This window comes from Carcharodon carcharias, chromosome 18 (assembly GCF_017639515.1).
Source record: "Carcharodon carcharias isolate sCarCar2 chromosome 18, sCarCar2.pri, whole genome shotgun sequence".
Taxonomy (NCBI): Eukaryota; Metazoa; Chordata; class Chondrichthyes; order Lamniformes; family Lamnidae; genus Carcharodon; species Carcharodon carcharias.
The window spans coordinates 34436556-34463629 of NC_054484.1; the positions used below are offsets into that span (position 1 = coordinate 34436556).

General features: G+C 37.9%; 1 protein-coding gene across 2 annotated transcripts in view; it reads right to left on the reverse strand.

The window, feature by feature from the left end:
• Positions 1-5642: 5642 nt before the first annotated feature.
• tbc1d23 (TBC1 domain family, member 23) overlaps positions 5643-27074 on the reverse strand; it is a 72263-nt gene continuing 50831 nt past the window's right edge. The window contains exons 13-19 of one of the 2 annotated variants that reach the window (XM_041211289.1): positions 24448-24554; positions 22936-23078; positions 22433-22477; positions 18766-18854; positions 15613-15748; positions 14945-15139; positions 5643-6791 (exon numbers count right to left, since the gene is read on the reverse strand). In XM_041211289.1, coding sequence (XP_041067223.1) covers positions 6710-6791; positions 14945-15139; positions 15613-15748; positions 18766-18854; positions 22433-22477; positions 22936-23078; positions 24448-24554 — 797 coding nt within the window. In that variant the 3' untranslated portion in view covers positions 5643-6709. The remainder of the gene's footprint in view (positions 6792-14944; positions 15140-15612; positions 15749-18765; positions 18855-22432; positions 22478-22935; positions 23079-24447; positions 24555-27074) is intronic. The other variant, XM_041211290.1, reaches the window with a different exon arrangement.

The following is a 27074-nucleotide window of genomic DNA, read 5'->3' on the forward strand; positions in this document are numbered from 1 at the left end:
AGGGTCAAGCAGATTGGAGAATTAAACTGAGTGGTGTGGGAAGAAGAGTTTTGATTTATGAGGCACTGGCACCATTTCAAGAGAGAGGAAGCTATTCCATTGGGATGGGATCTGCTTAAAGTAGGCTGGGATCAGTGCCCTGTTGAATTGTAAAACCAGGTCTGTGGATCAGGCTTTAAACTAAAAGGAGGGTAGGAATAGTTCAGATGAAGGAAAATTTAGAAATCTAAAGAGAAAACTGCAGGCATCAGAACAGTATAGCAATTTAGGTAAAGAGAGGCAGAGTGGAACAGGAAGGGACAGAGGTTAATGATAACAGTGCATCAGCAAATATGGGCCTTGCAAGTAATAGTGAAGAAAGAAAATTAAAGATTCTGCATCTGAATGTGCGAAGCATTCGCAATAAGATAGATGAACTAGTGGCACAAATAGGGATAAATTGTTTCGATCCATTGCAGAGACATGGGCTGGAGTTTTCCGTGCCCACCGGCATCAGGTGTGTTCGGTGGCATGAGCAGGACAATATGGCAAGAAGGCCAAAAATTGGTTTCACGATGTTATGAAACCAGTTTGCGTTCCCTGCCATCAGATGTTGCGAATCTCAATGTAATACATCAGCATATCATTATAAAGCCAGTCTGCCAGACTCATGCCCCCACCGCTGGATCGTCCACCCATGTTGGCTGGAAAACATTATGACGTATTTTACAGCAGTATCTATAAGTAGTGCTAAAAACAAAAAAACTGCGGATGCTGGAAATCCAAAACAAAAACAGAATTACCTGGAAAAACTCAGCAGGTCTGGCAGCATCGGCGGAGAAGAAAAGAGTTGACGTTTCGAGTCCTCATGACCCTTCGACAGAACTGTTCGACAGAAGGGTCATGAGGACTCGAAACATCAACTCTTTTCTTCTCCGCCGATGCTGCCAGACCTGCTGAGTTTTTCCAGGTAATTCTGTTTTTGTTTTCTATAAGTAGTGCACTTGGTGGCTTGCACTTCGCTCGGGATTTTAAGGTTTGTTTGCCTATCTTGCTTCGCTCAGCACTTGCAGTCATCAGAGCCAATACAGCACCATATCACTTTTACAGGGGCTCATGGGTAGGTCGCTACCCACTAGATCAGCCATATATGGGTTACTTTTCAACGGCTGCAGGATAAGGTCTTGCTTGGGGAAGGGGGAGAAGAGGTCTCAGGCAAGGAAAGTGGCTGCAGGATGAGAGCTGTAATGGGAAGGAGGGTATCATATGTGCGTGGGGGCATATGTTCTGTGCAAATGGCCTCATGATTGTGAGGCTGAGGAGGCAGTCTCCAGGGGAGATGAGGCCAGGTGGGCATGTGAGAGTATGTGTGAGAATGGGCGGTGATGTCCCTTGAACTGGCAATGAATATGTGATGGGTTTGAGCATGTGTGAATTTAGAGTGGTGACATCATTGCTATACCCTGGCTGCACAGATGAGATCATTCCTCCTCTATCGCATTGGATAGCCAACTTCTTCTGTGCCACATTGGCACTGATTACCACTGCTATCACCTACCAAGCCTGGAACTGCCTATCTACCTTTGCTAGGGAAACTGGAGATGGAGATGGAGATGGGGATGGGCAATAAACATTGGCCTTGCTAGCAATGCTCACTTCCCATGAATACATTTTTTTTAAATGTCAAGTACGCAGCAGGCAGAATAACCTCCAGATACAATTGTAGATGATTTGTGATTTACAGTATATTTTCTGCTTTTCTTCCTCAATATCCAAATAAGGAATTGTAAAAGCTGTCATCTACTTGGAATAACCCAAAATAAATATTAATAGCCCACTACTGTGACAATTGAAATACTGAGGTATCTAATTCAAGGTTTATCGTTCTCACTGGCAAGAGAATCAGTAACCAGAGGACAATGATTTTGTGATATTGGCAAAATAACCAGTGCTGACACGAGGCAAGACATCTTTCTGCAGCCTAATAGAGTGGTGTAACTGATATTTATGATTTTTTCAAAATTCAGGAGGCTGTCTTGCTGACAAACATACACTTGGATGGCCGGATAGAAGTGAAACAAGTTGGGAGTGTCAAAATTATTTCTGAGCAGAAGTGAAACTGTGGAGTGATTATTTGAGCTTTGGAACAGAACCTTGTTTAACCAGAGAGAATCTGAACTACATGATGACCTTCTGCAAAATGTATTTGGGGGTTTATGCTTCAGAGGTTGGTATCAACAGCACACTTCAGGTTTCTTCAGCAGCTAATCTCTGTTCTAAGAGGATAAGGTCATAAAATACAAATAATTGATAAAATTTTTAACATTCTTACCTCCTGGCTTTGGAATAGTTACAAGCCCTTTTTAAAAGAAAGGAATCCCCACGGCACCAACAGAAATAATGGAAGGATAAAAGGTCACTTTTTAAGACATTTACTTTAAGAAACAAAAATCATAGATGAAACATTAACTAACAGGAAACTGATACCTCAAACTCAACTCGCATTAACTAACTATTGCAACTGAAATGTGCCTTTTGAAACTTTATGCTATGCTACTGGCAGATAGGTAGCATTAAAGGGACAGTTTCAAAGTCACTCCTAGCTCTCTAGCAAAGGGTCACCACTCCTTGCTACACCAGGTCAAAACTTTTGACACTTCCTTTGACAATTGCTCCACGCCGCCTGAGTCTTCCAGATCCGATTATCACCAATTAGGCACACCTCAATGAAACCCTTATTCTTCAGGGATCAACAGTCCTGACAATCCAGATCTTCAGAGATTATTGCATCCAACTCCTTTAAACAGTTTAGTTGACCCTGATAAAAGTGTTTTTCCCCATATAAAGTTTTACTTCCGCTCTCCATCATTTCCAATAGAACAGAGAAGACCTGTCCCTGGGAGAGCTCCAATTCTCTTCCCCCGCTTCTCAGCAACAGATTTTCCTTTGTGAACTTGTCAAAGGTGCTATGAACTGCAACATGACACCTCAATGGTGTCTCTGAGTTTCTATCCCTTCTCAACTCTCATCCCTGACAACTTGAAGTCACATAGACACTTCTCCACACAGAGGTGCTTACCGGGATTTCTAATTACAGCCTTTCCAGAATTCTCTTTCACTTTGGATTTAAAGGGATGTTTCAAAACATAAGTGTCTCACAAAGTTCAGTATTCATGACAGCATGATGGGAAAGATGATAATTTGCTAAAACTAAAAGTCTACTTTACATAATCCCATTATTGTGGGGCTGCTGAATTAGCACCTGCAGCATCTTAAGCCACGCCATAATGAGTAATGTGTTTCCAAGGTTTTTCACAGGGAAATTGATCCAATATGTTAACTCTCCACAGGTGCAGTCTGACCTGCTGAGTGTTTCCTGCATTTTCAATTTTTATTCGAGTCAACTTATCAAATGGATATGCTAAACTAGACTTCCTGACTCAACTCCCGCAGAGGGAAGGGGACATGTATCTGCCAGAGTCCACACGGAGGAGTTCTAGGCAGTACCTCTGCTAAATTCTGGGGCTGGTTCCATTGGGGCATGATAAGTCCACCCAGTGGAGCCTCAGAGCTCAAGGAGGACTATGGAAGAAATTCAGTCAAGCAGAGCACAGACCCCAGCTCAAAAAACTATAAAAATATAGTTTAAAGCAAAAATGTGTGGCTTTTTACTTACAGGCAACTCAATAAGATCTGCCACAGGAAACGTCCGCCTACTCCCACATTCACCTCCACACCACCAAACCGCAACTACTCTTCAACAGTAATCAGGCAGTCAACCCTCCCACATGTAAACTTATAAGGCAGAAAACATGGTTGGAGTAAGCAGAAGCCCTGTCCTGGTGGAGGTGCATCCAGGCAGTGGTAGGCAGAAAAGCCTAGGTCACTTTGTTCAGTTCAATACCCATTTATTAATTTTGACACACACCATGGCAATATTTCAGCTTTTATACTATTGTAATTTTTTTCTCTAATCCCAAGTGATAATACCACATTCTGTGATGGGAGGCTGGGGAGAGGGTTTAGTGGTCACAGAGGCCTGTGGACATTTGACAATAACCTGTTGAATTGCTGGGAAGACAAACATGGACACTCATTTTCTGCGTCAGTGCTTAAACAAATGCTTAAGAAACCATAGCAAATAGAATAGTGGATTTTCTTAGTGGGATTAAATTTGTTATCACAAAGATGAAAATAGAGCAAGTAGACTTATTTATTCTTGTCCTAGGACAATGCTAGTAATTCTCATGTGACACTGATGATAACTAACTTTAACTTTCAAATTTACCTTCTCTGGCATTAGGATGGGTTCAAAGCAGAAATCAAATTTGGGGTTATTTCAAACATATGTCCATGTAATATTCTGGGAATGTTAAGATTTGTGAATATGTATACTACCCTGCACCACCCCGACCTCCAGCTCAAGTATTTTTCAAAAAAACCTAGGAAAAGCTGTTCCCAAATATTCTTTTTGCCTGAACTATGGATAAAGGATACTGGAACTGGATCTAATTTACAGTAAATGCACAGAAGCAGTCATTAGATAGATTGTTGCATCAGCAGAAGACATGGCAAGAACAAGAGATTACATTGTGATGCAGTATACTTTTCTCAAAGTTAACCAAGATATACTGGTTAATTTTGGCATCCATTTAATGGTTACGGAAATGAAAAACAATAATGAACATTGCAAGGTTGAAGTTTCATAGATCTTTTCTGTACATTGGGAACCCATTTTTTTATACCCGATTGTTTGTCTATTTTCTTCCTGAAAACATTGGCACCTTGCTGGCTGGTGGCTGCACAGCTTTTTTTTTTAAAATATTGGTTCATGGGATGTGGATGTGGATTTACTGCCCATCCCTAATTACCCTTGTTCAGAGGGCATTTGAGAGACAACCATATTGCTGTGGGTCTGGAGTCACATGTAGGCCAGAACAGGTAAGGATGGTAGATTTTCTTCCCTAAAGGACATTAGTGAACCCAGATGGGTTTTTACGACAATCGGCAATGGTTTCATGGTCATCAGACTTTTAATTCCAGATTTTTATTGAATTCAAATCCGTGGTCCCAGGTCCCCAGAGCATTACCCTGAGTCTCTGAATTATCAATTCAGTAGCAATACCACTATGCCACCACCTGCTAAACACCCACTGGTGCTTTGCTCAAATGGTTATTATTCATAGTGAAACTTGAGGGAATGAGTATCAGCAGACTATTCATTGTCCATATATGTGGAATTCCAGAAATATATGCAGTAAATCCACATCCACATCCCATGAACAAATACAGGAACTTTGGCCAGTTTTGCTCTTCTGGTGCTTCAGCTGAAAACAGCTAACTTAGCATGATTCAAATATCTGTTATTCAGTAAACTTACTGAGCTATCAAAGTCTTTCCTCTACTTTTATATGACGTAGAAAACTGTCTTAACTAGTCAGGTCCTACAAAACCAGGTTCAAGCAGCAACTTTCCTTGGGGAACTTTGCTTTCTCCCTCCTTTAGAAACCTAGGATTCAAATTCAGTTTTTGAAATGTACGGTGCTGTAACAATAGAATCAGAAACAACCAAGGTACTGATTCACCACTGATTATAAATTCAGTTTTCATTCAACACATTATAGAGTTCATTCAAAGTCTCACTCATACAAAAAAAAACTAAAGAGGATCAAATTGGTTTTATTAAAAATACAGACTCTATCAATAACAAAAGGATGTTTATAACTGGCATGCAGGAAGGATGAAGCCAGTGCACATGTAACCCTTGACACTAAACAATATTGACAGGTAAGAATAACCACACCATTCAATTGGAACAGGTTGAAGTCACAAACTCAGTTTCTTCTGGAGATCTCATGTTAAATCAATGCAAAATACATTTAGTGTAAATACTGTGGTAATCAGTTTTTAATACTCTGAAATGGCAATGGATTGTAAACCAGAAATTCCTGACATTACCCTTTTAACATGTAAAATGCTGGGTTATATTACACTGCACACAGTTTTAAGTGACAGACAAACAATTGCTAAAATTAGGATTAAATTCTCCCAGTTTATTTACAGCTGCGTTTTATAAACAGCAGTAAGTGGCATACAGTAACACCAAAAGTTTGTTTACATTAATTTACTGAAAATTATATTACTGAAGTAGGCACAAAGTAGAGGTTGCAACAGAAATTTCATAGGGGAACAGAACTGCAGGGAAAGCATGAACTGAATACGCCCTCTGCTAAAAGCCTGGTGAAAATAATATTAGTCCCTTTGTATTGTATTAAAAGATTTTTTTTCAAATTAAGGTGCTTAAACAAAAACATCCAAGGTAAAGTCTGTTACTTCTATACAGTGATTATTAAATCTAAGGGGAAAATGTTAGCCATTAAGGAAATTTCATATCAAACTATTTGGAAAAAAAAACAAATACCTGTATCAACAATTATAAATTAAGAATATTCAAACAGACCAAACATTTTGCCTTCAACACAAGCCTACCTTTTAGGGGCTTGGTTCTCAAAGAGAGTTCAAATTCCCCGATATTTTGCAGTTTGCTGTGTACCAAATAACAGAATTTAATGCAACACCCACAAATCTGGATCAGTTTTGAGTCAAGCCCAGATGTTCCAATGCTAGAAACAGAATTTCTGGTGGGTTGATCATCCCAAGTGAAATATCCACCATCTTGTGTTCTCAGTCTCCTTAGCTTTTGAAGGCAACAGCTTGCGTTTTCTATTTATCAGCTTTCTAGTGCATCAAGGACTTTCATGATCTGCTGCTTTATGGCTTTAGTGGCATCTCCTGCATTTGGTATCAAATACCTGCAGAAAAATATTTAAAATAATTCATGTAAGTGACAATTCACCATCAACAAACAACTCAAGCCATTCAGAAATTAGAAGTAGTGCCATTTATAACGTCATGTTTGACATTCAGACTAATGACCAATTTTGTTTTCCTTACTTTTGCAGCATATGCTAGCACATGTATATTAAAACTAGAATTATCTCACTGCGTTTATTGGTGAAAGGAAACATGCAAAAGGTGAAACAGAGCCCTTTTCCTTTAGTGTTCATCTATAAGATCTATCCCCATCTATAATCCATCAGATAATAAAATTAGCTAAACTCATCCTGTTGCTACCATCTTCACCATATGCTGCTGGTAACCACAAAATAAATACAAGATCATAAGAGGTTGGCGGAAATGCTTTTTTAAAATTTGATTGAATCTGTTGTGTCAGTAGGGAAGAATCAAAAGGGTGGACGCCACTTTAAGGAAAGAGTTGGTCTATAAAAAGTCTCAAATTATCACCGTTTGTTTGAAAGATAATATCAGCATTCTATTTACTGACATCTGAGAGAATTAGAAAGCTAGGGGAGGAATGACATTTTAGGAAGCAATCACCAACCAAATTGAATGTTTGCTGATATTGGACAATACCATTGTAAAAGATAAGTTAGCTACTGGTCATATGTGGATAATTGGGAATCCAGATGTAGCTAACTGCATCAGTAAATAAAAAATGAGTAGTGGACACAGTATTTGGGCATGTGTTATCAATGCTCAGATTCACATGGCATACTATTTTATCAGTGATGTGACAAAGGCAAGATGAAAAGCAGAGTGTGCAAGTTTTTTGATCGCTGTGAATGCTTTATGTCCTTGTTTATGGAATGGCGGTAGAAGTTTGTTATGTAAATATACATGTGAAGTACTTACCCATGCATAAGTGTAATTAAGATGTTTCTACTAAAATTAACGCATGCAGTTAAAACAATGTTGCCATAGCCACACCTGTGTTTAAGTCACCAATTTATATTGGGCAATATGGTCTTAGAAAGTTACAAACTACTGGTACCAGATCTGGAACTTCCAGCTCCAACCAATTCTATCGGACCTGAACCCTCTCTATTATTGCTTTGTTGTGTCGGAGTAGTTTCAATAACTCTAGGAAGCTGTTAGTTGCAAGCGCTAACTTTATTGTAACACATTTATAGTTAAGAGAATACTCACTTACACTAGCTTCTATCCATGCTGCTTTTCCCCTAGACTCTCCCAGATCAAGAGTAATTGTCACTTCCTTCTATGACATCACAGTTAACTTTTTATGAGACTTAAGTCTAACATACTCCATTATACTACGTCTTCACCCCAAGTCTTTGTGCAGTCTTCATTGTTTTCTGATGCTCCTGGAAACCCAATGCTTCAGACTCCTAGTTATTTTGAACATTTCAGTGTCTTGTAGTCTCAGAGGAAATTTTTTTTTTGCTCTCTTTTCTTTCCCCTTCCTCTTGTTATTTTGAGATTCTCACCTCATACTGACAAGCATTGTGGTGCTTTCACTTGTCTTACCGTACCTCATTCTTCTCTTGTTTGGGGAACAAGGTATTCTCATTCTGTTGTTGGTCCTCTGGATGCTGTTGAACAGAATTTGAACTAGGTGTTTCAGGATCTCCTGCTTCAGTGTCTTCTTTCATTTCTGATGATTGCAGCCTCTCTGGCCTCTGATTTTCACTCTGTTGCTCAATGACAAAGCTGTTCTCTTTCTTTTTACTGTGTCATGTTCTGTCTGGACAATGTAAGATCACAGGTGTGGTGATTTCTCCACTATTTCCCCAAATCTCAATTGATCTCTGATTCAAACCTGTTTTTCCTGTCAAAGATCTGACATTGTTCTTGCTCTGTGATGACTATCATAGTGTTTCATCTGTTTATTATGGTCCGTTTCCTCCCTTTCTTGTACTTTCTCCAAGTCTGTGTCTTTGATCTGTGGCATCAATGTATACGGACGAGTAGGAATCTGTGTCTGCAACCTTCTTCCCATGAGTAACTCACATGGAGCCAATCCATTCCCATTCCCCAAGGGTTATTATGACACAGCCAATGGTAAAGGCTGAGTTGTTCAAATCCCTGAGGGAAACTTGAAGCAAATGTCATAACCCATTTTTACAATTTGTATGTTTCGAGATGCAAACTTTGAATTCAGTAGTAATAAGACCACCGAGTCTCAAGAGATTTTTTTATAAAAATTAAATTAAACATTTATTAATATAAGAAAAATTGTAAGCACATACACATGTCTACAAAATTACTACCATAATAACTACAAAAATCCGCTGCATAATATCTCAATTACACCCCCGTTAAGGCAACAGTAAATCTCAGATTGAAAGGGACACCTGGCAAAGCACAATCTGGACAGTCAAATTCAAAATGAGTTTCTTTCAGCTCTGGGTCCTTCCAGACAGCAGCTTGAGGCTTTCTACACTTGCTGGATCTTAAAAATGCCTCTGCCTTACACACAATCTCCTTTCTCCTTTATACATATCTTTCTGTTTGAATGTAAACTTTCCATTGTATCACTAGGCTTTTAATTGCACCTCTTCTAACAATAACATCCTTTGATTCCACCAATTTTATTAGTAAGCTGAAAAATAATAAACACATTGTTTGGTGTCTTCTAGCTAGGTGCAAGATCTCACCCATGCTTTTGATGGTTTCTTTAAAAATGCAAATTGCCCCCCTTGGCACCTATGTTTCTAAACTTCCCCATGTTTATCTAATAATCATTTCAAACTTACTTCTTACTATACATCAAAGCCTCTAGACCAGCTGGCTTTAATCCAGTTAAGACACATACACATACATAGACACAGACTCTACTAAGCTCTATTTAAAAAAATAATTTCCAACATTATAGACATTACTATCTCCATGACAGGGTGAAGAGCGCTGGTTGAAAATTCTCATTCTTTTTCAGTAATGCCTTTACAGTTCTGACACTTGTCTCAGCTTCTCTATTAGCCTGAGGAAACTTCAGTGAATTTGTTGTGACCAAATCCAAATAATTCTGCAAACTCTTGAAACGCTACTTTCACGAATTGTGTACCGTTATCTGATATCACAATATTAGGAATCCCAAAGACTGCAAAAAGCTCTTTCAATGACGCTATCATTGCCTCTGATGTGTGAAGATGTAACTGTTTCACTTCTATGCACCTTGAATAGTAATCTACTACTATGAACATTTTCCCTTTATGTTCAAATAAATCCATTCCTAGGTGTCCCCATGGCCTTGTAGGAAACGAAGATGACATTCATGGCTCTTTTGATTCCTGTCTGTGAATTGTACATGTTATACATCTGGATAAAATTTCTTCCAAACAGACCTGGCCACGAATACAGTCCTCTGGCTCTGCACTAGGTAATACCTAAATGACCTTGATGTAGATGTTGTAAGATCTCAAGTCTCAATGCTCTTGGAATTACTCCTGTATCATTGTATACCAGTAAACCATTGATCACTGTCAGGTGTGTTCACTGCTCCGAATATGGGCTCAAGATAGGACGTTGTGGCACACATGTTCACCATCCTCGAATGAAAATTCCCTGATCTGCCATCATAGACTAAAGCAGTCCATGTCCAAATGCAGCAAGACCTGGACAATATCCAGGCTTGGGCTGACAAGTGGCAAGTAACATTCACGCCATACCAGTGCCAGGTAATGACCATCTCCAACAAGAGAGAATCTAACCATTGCCCCTTGACACTCAGTGGCATTACCATTGCTGATTCCCCCCACTATCAACAACCTGGGGGTTATCATTAACTAGAAACTGACCTGGACTAACATATAAATATTATGGCTACAAGAGCAGCTCAGGGGCTAGGAATCCTGCGGCGAGTAACTCACCTTCTGACTCCCCAAAGCCTGTCCACCATCTAAAAGGCAAGATACTCTGCACTTGCCTGGATGAGTGCAGCACCAACAACACTCAAGAAACTTGACACTATCCAGGACAAAGCCACCCACTTGACTGGCACTCCATCCGTAAACATTCACTCCCTCCACCAACAACGCACAGTGTCAGCAGTATGTACCATCTACAAGATGCACTGCAGGAACCCACCAAAGTTCCTTAGACAGCACCTTCCAAACCCACGACTGCTACCATCCCGAAGGATAAGGGCAGCAGACAAATGGGAGCACCACCACCTGGAAGTAGCCCTCCAAGCCACTCATCATCCTGCCTTAGAAATATAATCACCATTCCTTCACTGTGACTGGGTCAAAATCCTGGAACTCCCTCTCTAACAGCACTGTGGGTGTACCTACACCACTTGAGTTGCAGTGGTTCAAGAAGGCATTTCACCACCACCTTCTCAAGGGCAATTGGGGATGGGCAATAAATGCTGGCCCAGCCAGCAATGCCCACATCTCATGAACGAATATAAAAAAAAATCCTTCTCTGATTTTTGAGCCTCTTTGGTTTCACTCAAACTTTGTGTAGTTGCCGGTTGACTGTCATTATAGGAAATCCCCGACCTCTTACACAAAATCAATTTTGTATCTTTCCAGATTCTCTGTTTCAATGTGTGATTATGCATCTCGTGCTCTGTTGTTGTCCTTGAACATATACCATATGAGCATCAAACCTCAATTTCAATTAAAGTCTTTGAACTCTTGATGGCATCGGTGCAAGCTTTTTCGGATTAAATATTGTGGCTAATGTTACGATCCCAACTGACATTAATACTGGACAAGTCATATCCCAGAGTGAAACCTGTCTTGATACATCCTAACTTTGTTTTTTTTTTAAAAAACCATGGAGGAAGGTTACTGAACAAATTCACTGGAGTTTACTGATGAACCTTTAACCAAGAATAAGACATTTATTAAACAAGGAAAAAAATGAACTATATTGCACCAGAGAAAAAGGTTGGAAAATTTCAATACAAGAAAATGATTTGAACTCAATATTCCTTTTACACCCACAAATGGTTTTCTTCCAGCAGATTTCTAAGTATGCACTAGATGCTTCTTCCCCAGCTTATATCTCTCCCCGAGACACCCTAAACTACATACCATCACTTCAGCTGCAAAGCAAACGTGAGTTCCCTAAACTCAGTTCCCAGCAGCCTTGCGGTATTTCTTATCATGGAGCTGCGAACCTCTGTCTTCACACTCTGAACTTCTTTCCTGTCTTTTCGTGTGTGCGTGTGTGTGTGTGTGTGTGTGTGTGCATGCGCACGTGTGCGCCCCTCTCTTTCTCTCTCTCTCACTGGACCCCTGTTGCTAGGCCACTGCACAGTTTTTTCTATATTCCCCCCCTAAAATCACTAAACTACTAATCCCTTTGTAATCCATCTCTTCCCTTCAAGGGTTGTAAAACCTCATTAAAAATGCAGGTTTGGGGAGGCTATGGCATAGTGGTATTGTCACTGGACTAGTAATCTAGAGACCCTGGGTAATGCTCTGGGGACCCGGGTTTGAATCCCACCACAGCAGATGGTGGAATTTGAATTCAATAAAAATCTGGAATTAAAAGTCTAATGATGACCATAAAACCATTGATGGTTGTTGTAAAATCCCATCTGGTTCACTAATGTCCTTTAGGGAAGGAAGTCTGCTGTCCTTACCTGGTCTGGCCTACATGGCCAGACCCATAGCAATGTGGTTGACTCTTAAGTGCCTCTGAACAAAGGCAATTAGGGATGGGCAATAAATGCTGGCCTAACCAGCGATGTCCACATCCAGTAAATGAATTTTAAAAAATGTATACAAACAAATCCAGAAAACCTGACCATTTTGCTAGGACGCCCTTCAGACTTCCCAGCACCAAGCTCACAAAAAAATAAATGAAACAGAAACCATGTTCCACCTTTCTTAACACACAAAAAAAATTAAACTTAAAGTTATGCATTACTCCTAACACTAAAGGTTTATGGTCTGTTGATATCGTAATATGAAGTGAGACAGACGTAGTCAGCAAATTTCTCACATGTCCATGTGCCTACTAATGCTTCCTTTTTAATTATTGTGCATCTCCTTTCCTGTTAATAACTTTGATGTGTAATAGACTGGTCTACGTTTTCCATCTCTTTGCACCATCCTGGTCCACATCTGTTGCTATTATTGTAGGTAACTCCAGATTGTAATGTGCTAATATGTTTCTGATGACATCAACTTCGCCTGGATTTTTTCAAATGATTTCTATTGTGCTTCTTTCCAACATCATTCATCGTCTTGGTGTAACAACTGACCGAGTGGCTCATTGAGCTCTGGTAAGTTTTTTAAAGAAATTTTGCCACTTGATTCACCATTCCCATGAATCTTTGTAACTCCGTGATGTTCCTTGGAGATGGAAGTTTCAGTTTCATGTCTTGCTCTGCTTGAGTGGATCCATGTATCAACATTACATTCATGTGTCAAACAACTCCATGTAAGCCCTCCAAAAGATTTGACATTGTTCTTTGAAAGATCTCTGATGCTTATGTTATTCCAAACGGTAACCTGTTAAAACTCAATCTTCCAAATGGTGCTTTGAAAGTTGAGAGAAGCTTGGACTCCTATTCTCGTGATATTTGCCAGGATCTGCCATTAGTGTCTAATTTAAAGAATATTGAGCTCTTCCCTAACCTTGCTAAACTCTCATTTACTGATACCATTGGATGGATTTCTCTTTTCACAGTTTTATTGTGTTGTGAGATCAACACATATTCTTACGGAACCGTTTGGCTTTGGAAACGGTACCATCTCTGAGCACCTACTCATTGGATCTTTTACCGGTGAAATGACTCCTTGTTTTACCATTGAGTCGATCTCCTTCCTCATCTTTGGAAGTAAAGGGTGTGGAGCCTTTCTGGGTGTATATAAGCATACTGGTTTTGCTTCTGGGCTGTGTGTTATACAATACGTCATTCTCAGCTTGCCCACTCCGATAAACAACTTGGGAATTCTGATCTCAAGTGTCCTGATTGATCTTCACTGTTCTTCATTTCTATTGTGAATTAGATTCAATTCCATACATGCCTTTCTGCTAAAAAGTGTATAGCTCTGATCTTGAACTACATACAGCGCTTCAGTAATTACTTCTGTGCTTTAAAGTAGTTGCTAGTTCTCCTAGAATCTTCATTTCTGTTCCTACTGACTCACGCTTTTTGTAGGATGGTTGAAGAACTCTCTTGTTTAATGATGGTTCAGCATCTGAAAGAACTGAAACTGCTCCTCCAGTATCTAATTTAAAGCATGTCCTGTGACCTTCTAACCAGGATCTCTGCATCCCAATAGTTTCCACTTACTTCTTTAACCTCCCCTAAGAAGGGTATCTCAATTTCTTGTGAATCTTCAAATTCATAGGCACTGTTTCCTTTTAAAACATTTTCTTTGAGTGTTCTGCCTGTTTTCCTATTATGACACACTAGCTGAAAATGCCCCATCTTTTTTCACCAATAGCATTGTGTGCATTTGCCTAGACAATTCCTGCACCCTTCTTTTCCACACCAGCAACAGCTAGTCTGGAATGTCCCCATTAATTGCTTTCCATGCTGCATGTCTCTCCTTCTCTCTATTTTCCCTTTTTATGTCTGATGAATTCAATTGAATCTGTCACTTTGGGATTTGAGCTGTCTCTTTCTCTCTCTGTACCATGTGAAAATGGAATTTAACTATTCAATCACTATGTCTGTTGCCTTGATGTGATCCTGTATGTGGCACATAACCATGCCTTCCATTAGCAAAATGCAAAACAGCCTATTCTCTAGCTTGCTGTGAGCAGCACCACAGATCATCTCTACTGGTGTATCAATATGAAATGAAGCTATATACTTTGTTAGCTCAAGTACTGAGTTCCTTGGTTTGATTAATTGGTTTCTTTTTATACTTTCCTAGCTTTCCAGTTATTATTTTCCCACATTTTGTGAGTGCAAGTTTGATTTTGTCGTCATTCATCCCTTGATCTAACTTTCAATGTGCCATCTACTGGAGAATTCATAAGTTGGGAAAACTCTCAAATGAGGGTAAGCAATTTGAATTAGTTAAGGTCTATGTAAACAAAAAGAATACTTAACATTTTAGCAAAACTGGCTCTTCTACATTAAATAAATATTTCTAGCAAAATAGATGGGCACATTTTTACTTTGCATTGCACTTATTACAGGATTAAACTCAAGGTGAATTTATAAACTTACCTTTCCACAGCCAAAATCTCCACTGGTGAGGCATTACTGTTTCCAAATTTAAATGTAATCAGCTCTGGGTGCTTTTTCTTGGATGTAATCTTCACCATCGAAGTCAAGGCCTGCCGTGATTGAATATAAGCAAATCCTTTCCGGGATGGCATTTCTCGCAAACAATACATGTGAGTTGCTGTTACCAGAAGGTGACTTAAAAAAAAAAGAAAATTTAGCTGCTCAGCAAGTGTCGGCTAAGCTGTTTTCATTCCATGGAAATAATGATTTACAACATTGTACATAGATTTGAAGGAAAAAAAACTTGTGTGTATCGGTAATCTATTCTGAAACAGGTTGCTTAATATACAATGAGTAAAATGAATGCATAGAATTTTACAGCAGAGAAACAGGCTATTCAGCCCAACAGGCCTACGCTCGACAGAAGACTCCTCAATTCACCACACAAGATCACTGTGATGTTCTTAATGCTAACCACCAATCATGCTGCATATCTACATTAATGATATCTTCCAGCCATCCTGGAACCAGGATCTGCAGTGCAACTGATACTGAAATTGAGATTTGGGGAAAGATGACTAAGTAAGATACATGTATTTTAATGTAGTTATATGCCATTTTCAAAGTGCCTAAAATACAACTGAACTAGTATATTGGCCATTACACACCTTGGAAACATATGTCCCGTCTCCTTCACCTCATTGCATGGAAAGTGGTGTTTAATGTCAGGCTTGTTCACCCACGTCTGAATATTCACCATCTCTTTCCTATCATCATCGGACATGGAAGAACTGTCAATTTCATCTGTTAAAACAAAATGGACAGAAAATCTAACATAACCTGTAAATGAACAGAAATAAAGTACACAAATAAACATTATGATATTTCTAAGTTAATAGAGGTCTGCATTTAATTCTGTAATATATGAGAGATTTTTGATGCACATTTGCAGATATATGTTAGGTTTTTTTTCAGACATACCCAAATATCTAACAGTAGTGCAGTGCGATTGGAACACAGGCAAATGTGTCTGATCTATCAAACAACCAAAATCTTCCAATTTGGTATTTTTCCAGTACTGAGAAGGATCAAGGCTGATTTTTTTTTGTTGATTTGCAATGGAGAATACACCAGAAGATCAGTCACTAAACTAAAGCCAGTTTTGTGGAGTTCATCTAAGATAGACTTGAAATGTTACTCTCTTCATCTTACTGGGTTCCCAATTCCAGTTGCACTACTAAGAAAAAGTGAAAGTGGCATTGGAACCTGCTTCTTCTCAACCACTGGAGATGCATAGCCCAAGCAAGAACCTGTACAGTGAATGGACCATGAGCCAAAAGGATTTCATTGTCCTTTATAATGATTTATTTCTAAACTGGAAGATACAGTTTTAATCATTTTCAACATATGAAAATGAGATGAGCTTTAAGAAATGCCCTTACAGATTAAGTTATTTGCATCTTCTGTGGCTGAGAGGACCAAGCTCAAAGGCCACCACTTTCTCTCAGTGAAGAAGCTGAGATTGGAAACTTTGCTTTATCTGTAAAGCACCACATTGTGTGGAAATAAGCCATAAAGAGTAGAAGATGGAAATTTTAAATCCTTGATATGCTTTGAGTTAGTTAATCTCATGTGAAACAGCAGTTAGAATGCTACCACTAGTCTGTGTTCATGGGTTAAGAAGACCAGGAAAAAAAGTATCTGTCTGCAATTTCTGTTCAGTGTGCCTTCACCCTTATTGGAGAAGGAGACAGAAGGTTCATACCCAGGCATAACACTCTCAACAACAACGTGACAACACTCATTGTCTTGCTCATACATGTAGAATGGCCACTTGTCTGAGTTACCTGAAGACTGCCATTGCCAACAGAGCTATATACCAGGTACAGCCAGAATCTTTAGGAGAGGCGATGGGCAAAAATCACTTTAATCAACAGTTATGAGAGTGGGTGAAGACAAAAGGGTCTGAAATTTTTTTGCGACAGGGAATCAAGTACACGTTATAGCGCAAAGCAGCAAAGTTATTGCAGTGTGAAGGGTCGGAGAATTACAGCACTTTTTTATGATCTGTAGTGAAATGCAAATGCTTCTAGGCTACTTCAAACTGAAAAATGACATTGTTACATATAAGGATTTTAAAAACTGACATTTATATAATTTAGCATAGACTGCTAATCCAATTCTAATGGTTTCTTTATTCCAATTATGTCATTTGTGACTGATGTTTAAGAAAGGTACTAGTTGTGCTACAAACGGCTTTAACGGTGGGGTTGCTGTAATATGGGTCCAGTGTTAAGACCACCAACCAGAGCAGATGTTAATTGCTGCACAAACTAAATCCCAGAGGGAAACTGGGCTTACAGGTCATACCCTTTTTTCTGTATTCTGAAAACGAGAAGAAAACACACTGATCTCAGCAGCAAGAAGTCTGGTAAACTTCTGGGATTTTAAAAATTAGAAGTAAAAGTTTTATTAACAAGAATAAAAGAAAACTTAAGCACACAAGATTACAGTTGCACAGTTAAATTTAGTCTTACAAAACCTTCCCCAAAAAAAGACACTATTTGGTCAGATCCACAAGTAAATGCCTTCCAGGCAACAATCCCTTATAGATGTTTATAAAAAAATCAATAATATTACTAAAGGCAAACTGCTGTAGCTTTAATGACCATACGACCTCAAACTCTTTCCCACTATGCTGTGGCAATCCAAGACTTTAGAACAAGACTGCTTGTTGCAGCCCAAGACTTTTCTGGCTTGACTGGATGGCTGATTCAAACTGCATCTTCTCCCAACCCTAGAGCTGTTTCCAGGAGATCTTTTTCATACAGCCACTAGCTAACAGCTACAGCCCACAATTGACAGCTACAGCTAACAGCCCAACAGCTCCAGCTACCTTAAGCTTTCCACAATAACTCTAAAACGCTTTTCTCCCCCTTTCATCTCAGATTCCATTTTTCTCCTGCCTCTTTGAAACTCAGATTTTTCTCAATATAAAATCTTTCATGTTTCTATTTAGTCTCTGCTTTCAGGTCAATAAAATGTAATATCCCCTCTTCTGTTTACCTATGGAACTCCTGCAAGATGTAAATATGTTTCTTTCCACCTCTGACTTCCCTTTGATATTCAAACAAACTCTCAACTTATCTCAAAATGCAAATGTTAGATCCTCAACTCCTTATATCTTATTACAAATGTGCAAACTTAATACCTCTATCCTTTCATGTTTTAAACCCCCCAGACTGCCTGTTTTCTAGTAACTTTCCGCAGCTTAATTAAATCATTTACACACACACACAGCCTTCTTCACAGGATAACAATATTCCCCAAAATATTTTTTTTAAAAATCCATTCTCACAGCTGTCAAAACTGCCTTACATCTAAGTTAAAGTCACCAAGTAAAAATCAATCCCGTTTGATACTAATTTTAATTTTTCAAATTCCTTGTTTATCACATAACTTAGGTATTTCACCAAAGTGTTTATGGATTTGCTTTTCTGAGCATGTTTTATTTGCAGATCTTTGGACAAATGCAGAATATAACAAAGCAACTACAGTCTCGAGACTCAAATATAAGTTTGTACCATCCTCACAGCAAGACTCCAAAAGATATCTGCAATGATGGATTCCAAATATAAATTGTTTTGGCTGAAAATTTATTTTTGAGGTGGAGGTCAGAAAAACATTTCAAAAGGCAGAATCTTCTCATCCCTGAATTAAATATGCTGAGAGTTTACACTCAAAATTGAAACTGACAATTCACTTATTCACTCAGGGCACCTGGTGTTAATTAAAGAGCTTACAGTAGTTCATTTAATTACCTGTATCATACTCCTCTTCATCTGCAATACTGAAGACGGGTTTTACACCACGATAGGGTTTTCCCAACTTGTCACTGCTGCTCACGTGCCTGAGTGAGGGTAAATACAGTGATCAATCATTAAAATCAAAATATGCAAACTTCAGTACCAATCATGGAACATTCAAACTGATAAAACTAGTCAGATGTCTTAAACAACTTTCCCTACATTCTGAAAACTACCATCTTTCATGAATACACTGGTCATTGTAAAGGTTTGAATTAAAAAACAATTTTTTACGAATAAAAGTTCTAACTGATTTGTAAACAGAGGCAAAGTTCATTCAGCATTTAATCGTTTGGTCAAAGAATTTAGTAAATTGCAAGGTGCTTGTTAGTTGCATGCACCAGGATTTTAAGATCTTCTTGCATCTTTTAAAAAATGCATACAGTATTCAATGAATCAGGGTTAAGCTGCTAGGTGGGGTGGGAGTGTGGTGGATACTGAGATGTGGAAATAGAGGAAGTGTGCAGACTTTCAAAGAATTTGGAAATAAGTTTCTCCCAGACTTTTACTCAGGGAAAGTGAAGTGTGCATTTCTTGGTTGGTTGCTGGAAAATAACATGTTTCCTTACATACCACAGCTTTATAGGCAACTAATTTTTCAATAAGACATTTTTCCTCAAGTAACTGCTGAAACAAGTGACCTCTCAAGCAAACAAGTTCCATAAATTTTATTTGATTTCAAACATGTATTTATTTGAGCATACTCAGGATATATGATTCCCTATATGAAGAATAAGTGAATACATCTCTCTGAATTATAAGTCAATGCAATCATGGTAAATAAATCAAAGCACAAGTCATAAAATAATTGAGTCACAGACATGGCAAAGCGATAGTGTGGCCCATTTATCCCTATAACACTATATGGTGGATGATTAGTAGAGTGACAAGCACCACAGGAATGAATTTTGTGGCTAAAGGGACTGAGGTTCGTTTGAAACCACTCTCACACACCCATGTCAAGAAGTTATTCAGTATAGACTAAAGATGTGATATGCATTATCTGCACATCAAATTATACACAAAACCTTCAGCAGGAGAAATCAGGAATGCAGAAGACTTGAGTCAGGTTGGGAGAGCAGCAGGCGCCATGTTGATTTGTGCACTTATTTTGATTACAGTTTTACAAAATTAAAAATCAATAATACTAAGAGAGTGGTGAATGCAGAGTGTACATTTTCACATATATAAAGTAATATTTCCTGCAGCTGCAAGCTGCACAGCTCTGAGCGCATTTTCGGATTAAATTTTAAGTAGTACGTAAATAATGAGTGCAGCAAAATTACAAAATACTCAAAGCATTTGTTAGTGACAGCAAGTGCAGAATTGCAGACAATGTAAAACAGCCATCAATGCAACATCTAGAATACCTTTTGATGTTTCTGACCATAATAATTGAAACTTTTGAGCCTACAATAAGACTCCAGCACAACCATTAATACAAAGCTTCATATTTTACACAATCTGAATTTAGATGAATTTCATTTTCACTGGAAGCCCAAAAATCTAACTTTTGTAGTTCACCCTACAATTTAGAGAAATTTTGCAACCAAAAACTACAGGAATCCTTGATAGCTCATGGGACTGGTTAAGAAGTAGATTGAATAGTAACAGGGTATTCATGCCAAGTGTGATGCCAAACTACTATTTAAATGGACAACTGAAAGCTTGGTAAAGAAGATAGATTTTAAAGAGGCGAAGGGGGCAAGGCAGTGGGGTTTAGGGAAGGGTTCATGAAAATGGGTAGATGACGGTACAACAGCCAATGTGGGTCAGGTCAAGGTGTGGATGTTGGGGGAAGATAACGCAAAAGAGCAAGAATCAAGAGGACTAGATATCAGGGTTGGGTGGTTCGATTTGAAAGAGGCTTTAGAGATACGGAGGGAAAAGGCATTGAAGGGATTAAAATACAATGAGAATTTTAAATTTGAAACGTTGGGAATCTGAAGCTAATGGCGATCAACAAGAACAGGGGTGATGGGCAAGTGGGACTTAGTGTGAGTTTCGAACAGGTTAAGCATCATAGAGTTTGGGGCACCATCCAGGAAACACTGCAGGTGAAATAGGCATGGATCTTGATTTCAGCACGGCTGAGGACAGGGTGATGTTATGAAGTGAAGGAGGTGAGGATATCAAGTTCAGGGTCGAAAACGTTGACAAAGTTGTGAACAGCCAGGGGATGTGTTGGGGAAAGCCTAGGCTCACACAGAAAGAATGCCCATTAGATGAGATACCAAAGTGCTACAGGAAATGGGATGATGGAACTTACCCCAAGAGTCAGAGCTCTTAGGAGAAGGGAAGAAATTTGGAAAAATAAAAATTATTCAGCATAAGTGGAACAAGTTTAATAAGCCAGATGAAACAGTTTTGACTTTAAAATCAATAATCTTGTGACACTATGCAAAAGAAGCTGGTCTTTCAGATGATTTGTTTCTTTCCTATTCTGAAAATAATTTGAAAAATTTAATAACGAACAAGTTAATTTAAAAGATTAAATGCAAAAATCTGAGGCATCTGTTGCCACATCAAGGCATTCTGTCCATCACTATCCCTTGCCCATCTATGAAAACATTGTTAACAACTAAGCTTTTTAACTATAATTCAACATATTAAAACAGGTAAAAGCAAAATACTGCAGATGCTGGAAATCTGAAACAAAAACAAAAATAGCTAGAAAAACTCAGCAGGTCTGACAGCAACTGCGGAAAGGAACACAGTTGACATTTCGAGTCCGTATGACTCTGCTTCAGAACTATGGAAATAGAGAAATGAGGTGAAATATAAGCTGGTAAAGGGGGGTGGGACAGGTAGAGCTGGATAGACCTGTCCCACCCCCCTCTTCCAGCTTATATTTCACCTCATTTCTCTATTTCCTTAGTTCTGATGAACAGTCATACGGACTCGAAACGTCAACTGTGTTCCTCTCCGCGGATGCTGTCAGACCTGCTGAGTTTTTCCAGCTATTTTTGTTTTTGTTATATTAAAACAGGTTCCTCCACTGCTTACTCAGCATGTTTTTATTTTTCCATTCAGAAACTAGAAGTTGACACTAGATGGAAACAGCAGCAACACAATTTCCTGGTAGACCCTAGTTGTTCTTTTGATCCTTCAATACCAAAAAACTAGAGTAATCAAGAATCAACTAGCAGTATCTATACCAGTAAGGCCACGTTAATCTGGGAAATGCTTGATGAAGATAGTCAACATGCTTTTTTAAAAAAGTACCAATAGTTTTTGAGGGCTGATTATGTATTTGGCAATTACGAAAAAAAACAACACAACAGAAGCATGGGAATGCTAATTCAAACGATGAAAAGTAGTAATAGTAGACTGCACATCGCAGCAAAGTGCTATGCAAGACTTTCAGGATGCCAGATAAGGTAAAACACACCAAAAACACTATATGCACATTTTAGTTTCTGGGCATGGTTCCATCGTGAAAGGCCAATAACAAATACGTAGCTATAAATTTAGTAACATCAAGTAGAGATTAAAATGAGAGTCGCTTAAGGCTTAAAATGCTGCAGAAAAGCAACAGTAAAAGGCCTAAGTAGTAAGTTCTTGCGCAGCATGCTTAAGTACAGAGACCGGAGTTGGCAAGCTATTCTGAACACCATCTTACCAATCTACGTTCACTTTTTCTGGCCAAGGAAGTTGAAAAGTCATTCTATATTAATTAATAACAGAAAATAAGACAAAAACAATAATTTCAAAAAAAGGAAAAGAAAAGCTACAAACAAATATAATTAGAAATGAAAGTTTAACAAAACAGATTTCCTCATTAAAACAAAATAATCCTTGTTCCAAAAGACACCCTAATGAAGTTTTATTTAATCTACAATTGCATGTGTATATTTCGATGTACCACATTCAGGCACATACATAGATGCACATATATTCTATCTTAGTACTGCAAACAGGCCCCCAAATTTAACAAAAAATCAAAGTTCTGCTTAAATATGCTTAAACAAAAGCTTTAATTTTGAAATTTTATGAAATGTATTTTAGTTTCAAAATTCTTTCTGCTGGAAGAAATTGTCTGTTAACATACAAGCTCAAAATTCGGTCTCTACAGAAAAAGGCTATCTAGAATAAAATATAATTTTTGAAGTACTTCTACCTTACCTTTCAACTGGTGCAGATGTATTCTCAATGAAACTGATCACTTTCTCTTTTACATTCACCGATTTGGATTTAAGGGCAAAGGTCATTTTATTTACTAATGACTTGACTCCCCTTCCATCACCTGAACCATTTGGGGAATCACCCTGCAGAAGCATTTAATTGAATGTGATTACAGAACCCTCGAAACACAGCATGAGCAGTATGGCACTTTATGAGTAGCTTGCTTTACTATTTCTTAACAGGATAAATCGAAGCAACTATAGGAGCTATCTAGAATAAGATGTTAAGCAGAAATAGAGTTTTTTTCTAAAACATAGATATATATTTATATAGCTATTATTGGCCATTAACACTAAGAGTAAACTTCAAAAGAGGATTTTAAAAATATTCCAAAAGTACAGTACTGATGTTCAAACATCATTTATAATACAAAGCACTTAAATTACACTTCTATTTATTCTGGAAAACTATACAAAGTACTGAAATTACATGATGAACTGAAAACCTGAAACTAAAATTAAACTTCAATATTTTATTCAGTACTACCATTGGGTATTAGTACAGGCACAATGGGGAAAAGAAACTTAGAAAATAGGCTATTAGTCTGGATACAAATTTAACTGACTAAACTATTTTCATTAGATAATTGCTACACTGGCTCAATTTGCATGGCGAAAGCATCTTTTTATTAAATCTATTAAAATTAGGAAGCAGTTCAGGGCCAACAATCACTGCAATAGTAAGATGCAGGTTTGATAAAATTCCTGACCTTGTTTTAAGTCCCTCTGTAAGGAAGGAAAATAAGTGGAAGAGTTGGTTCCTGAGCCACACTTGCACATCTTGTGACTGGCGTAGAGTGGATCAGCAACTAAATTAAACTGCTTAAATAGAAGTGCAAGTTCCATTTATTCTTCACCTGCCCTCAACCAGAGAACACATTCTGCTTCCAAGCACCCATTAAATCCACTTGAAGCCACAAGGTGTGCAAGTGTGGCTCAGGAACAATTCTTGCACTCATTTTCCTTCCGGAGGGACTTTACCTTCTCTTCATAACTCAATGAAATGATCAAGATCAGGAATTTAGCAGAGAGTAATCAAAGCTGCACCTTACTACTGCTGCGAGTGTCAGCTCTGAACTGCTTTCCCATTTTAATATATTTGTAATGAAAGGATGCTGAGGAAGTATCAGTCCTTTATTGAACATGGAGGATAGTCTCCATCATTCACAAAGCAAGCCTCCATTTTCAACTAGACAGGTATACATAGCATTACCCCATGATACAGACTAAAATAAAGCATCATACAGAGAAATTTCAAGTCTTGCAATGCAACATACCCAAGTCTGAGCCAAAAGATAGTTTCACTTTATATCAAAGCTGGGTTTACATAAGATTGATACTTTAACTACAATCTGGATTCACTCTCAAGGATAGTTCGCAACCCTCAAATTTCACAATGTGAGCCATTATTCTTACTTTAAATAAAACATTGAAATAACAAATATATACTTACATCAGCAGAAGAAATGCTTCCACGAGATCCAGATGTACTAACAATCCAGTGACCGTAGCCATTTTCTGGCCCATCTACATTTATGTCTACAAGGTGCTGCTGCAATGCTGCAAGACAGGGCAGCTTACAGATACTGACAATGATCACCAAACCTTCTAAATTACTTTCAATAATAGTCTTCATAAACCTCAACACAAAGAGAATGCTGTTCACCAGAACAACCTTTAAATTCAGCCAGATTAAGTATAGTCTAATCATAATCATGGTTAGTTCTTCTATCCATTTAAGTATAGATTTGGATATGTTAGTATTGTTTCTTCATGGCAAGTGGTCATATAATTGAATGGTTTAATATTCATTATGACAGGTGCAGTAATGTTGATGTAGTTACAAGTTAATTTTGAATGTATTATCAACAACTGAAACAATACTTTCAAGTTAATCTACTTAAACCGGGCTTATGGAAGTTGATTATTGGAAGAATTAACTGAGTGCACCATAAACTTAGCAGAGAGAAATTTTACCAAAGTGAATTGTGCACTGCATTGAGAAAGTCTCATCAATTGAGTTGAATATTTTTGACAGTGTTGTAGATCTTGCAATGCACTATAGATGGGAGCTATACATAAACAGTGCATAATGCCTTAGGAAATTCAGAAATATTATAATTTATCTTAGAGCTGCAGTACTCTGTACCTCTATTAGCTAACAAGAGTTCCCGAAGACTGCATTAAACACCAATTGAATAAATGGAACTCACTTAATTTAGGCCAAAACTTTATTTTCTTATGCAAAGTAAAATACTTTATTCACTGAAATAATTAAGCTTTTGACTTCTATATGAGGATAGACAATACAGGCCACTGGTTTTCTGCAATCCACACCCAACCAGCCCCCTTCCAGGTCCCAAGACATTATGCGCCATTTTATAATAATAGAAAGTCAATCGATGCCTAGATTGGATTGATGAATAATGCTGATTTGCAGATGTGAATGATACAAATGGACTAGTTCTCCAGTGTTCTTGCCTCATTTCAAAGTTACAAATTAATGAAACTGTAAAGAGGAACTTGCAATTATCCACCATTGCCTCCCTCTCCAATATGATGGATAAACGAGACTTTACTGTACTGTTTAATAACACTATCTTCTTTATTCTATAATCTGCAGTAATAATGTTGACACTTTAACAGATTACGTCTTTCATTTCTTCTATTTGGTCTAATATTTACCAATTTGATTCAATCATGTAACCATTTATATAAGTAATAGCTACTACAGTCATGTAATTAATAAAAAAAGAATTTAGTTGGAAACAAAAAAAAATGACTAAAGCATTATAAATAATGCTTAATAATAGCATATAGACTTTCAACCTCTCTCTTATCTAGACCAGCAGAAAAGAAGAAATTACCTATTGTAGGTCATATTCTTAATCATATTGCATTAGCTTTCCATTACTGAGGCAATTTACATCCTAGTTTTGACTAATACTTGAGTGATTATCCTAAACGGAGTGTGGAAGTCTCTCTCACTAAAAGCAGGGCTTGCCAACTCATAGTTTGCTTGAATATTTTGAATGAACATCCATTGTTTCATGATGGATTATACATAATCAGAAGGGCCAGAGTGCTGCTGTGAAGGTGGTAGTTTCTGAGGAAATAATCATCTGTTGAAAACCAAAATGTCACAGTCATGATTAGGAATTTTAGACTATTTAACAACAACAGAAAGATTTTGGCAGAATTCATTGGTAAAATGAAGCTTAAATTCAACTCTCAATAAGCAATTTCTGGAAACGTGGATTAAGAAGGCTCATACTAGGCATCGATCCAAACTGCTTGAGACAATGGAGGTTCATTAAAAACATCACAATAATCACTCATTCCTGAAATGTTGGATCGCACCATCATTAAATCTCATAATTTCTAGGACATCTCATGTAAGAGAGTGATATTTCAGCTGGCTGATTCCCAAACCTGAAAATGGACAGAAGTCAAGCCCTTGCTTTTCTATTCACTTAGAAACAAAAAAGCTCCAACACAGATTGAAATACTCTGTGACAAGATTGCCTGTCTAATGTAGTGAAGGAATGTTGTGTATACTGACAGGTTAAGTTAGAAGGCCACTGCACTTTTTTGTGTAATTACTTTGTTTCCAAACATTGTTGATTTACAATCATTTGAGTTCTCAATTTCTTAGGCTTTTTAGGGCTATATCAACTTCCTTTAAAGCTGTTGATCAGTTTTCAGGTCTCCTAGTTCAGAATATATATTAGAACAGATGAGAATCATGTTTTGTTGACTATAAATGACATGACTGATTTATATATACAAAACAGAGCTTAACTTAGCAGGAGAATTTTATATCTAGGAACAAGTTCAGTAAAAGTAAATATAGGCACCTTTTTGGACTACATCAATTATCAACCCAACCTGCACTGCCACCAAACTGAAAGATTTTCCTGTTTATAGTACATAACACTGATGAAAGAGGCTGAATCAAAGAAGGGATTGGGTTCAATCCAAACTCTGGATTAGCTGATTTCAACCAGAGCAGTGGCATAGCAATGCAATGAGCCTCACATCCCTGCTTTACAACAGGGTTGAAGCAGAATTGCCAATATT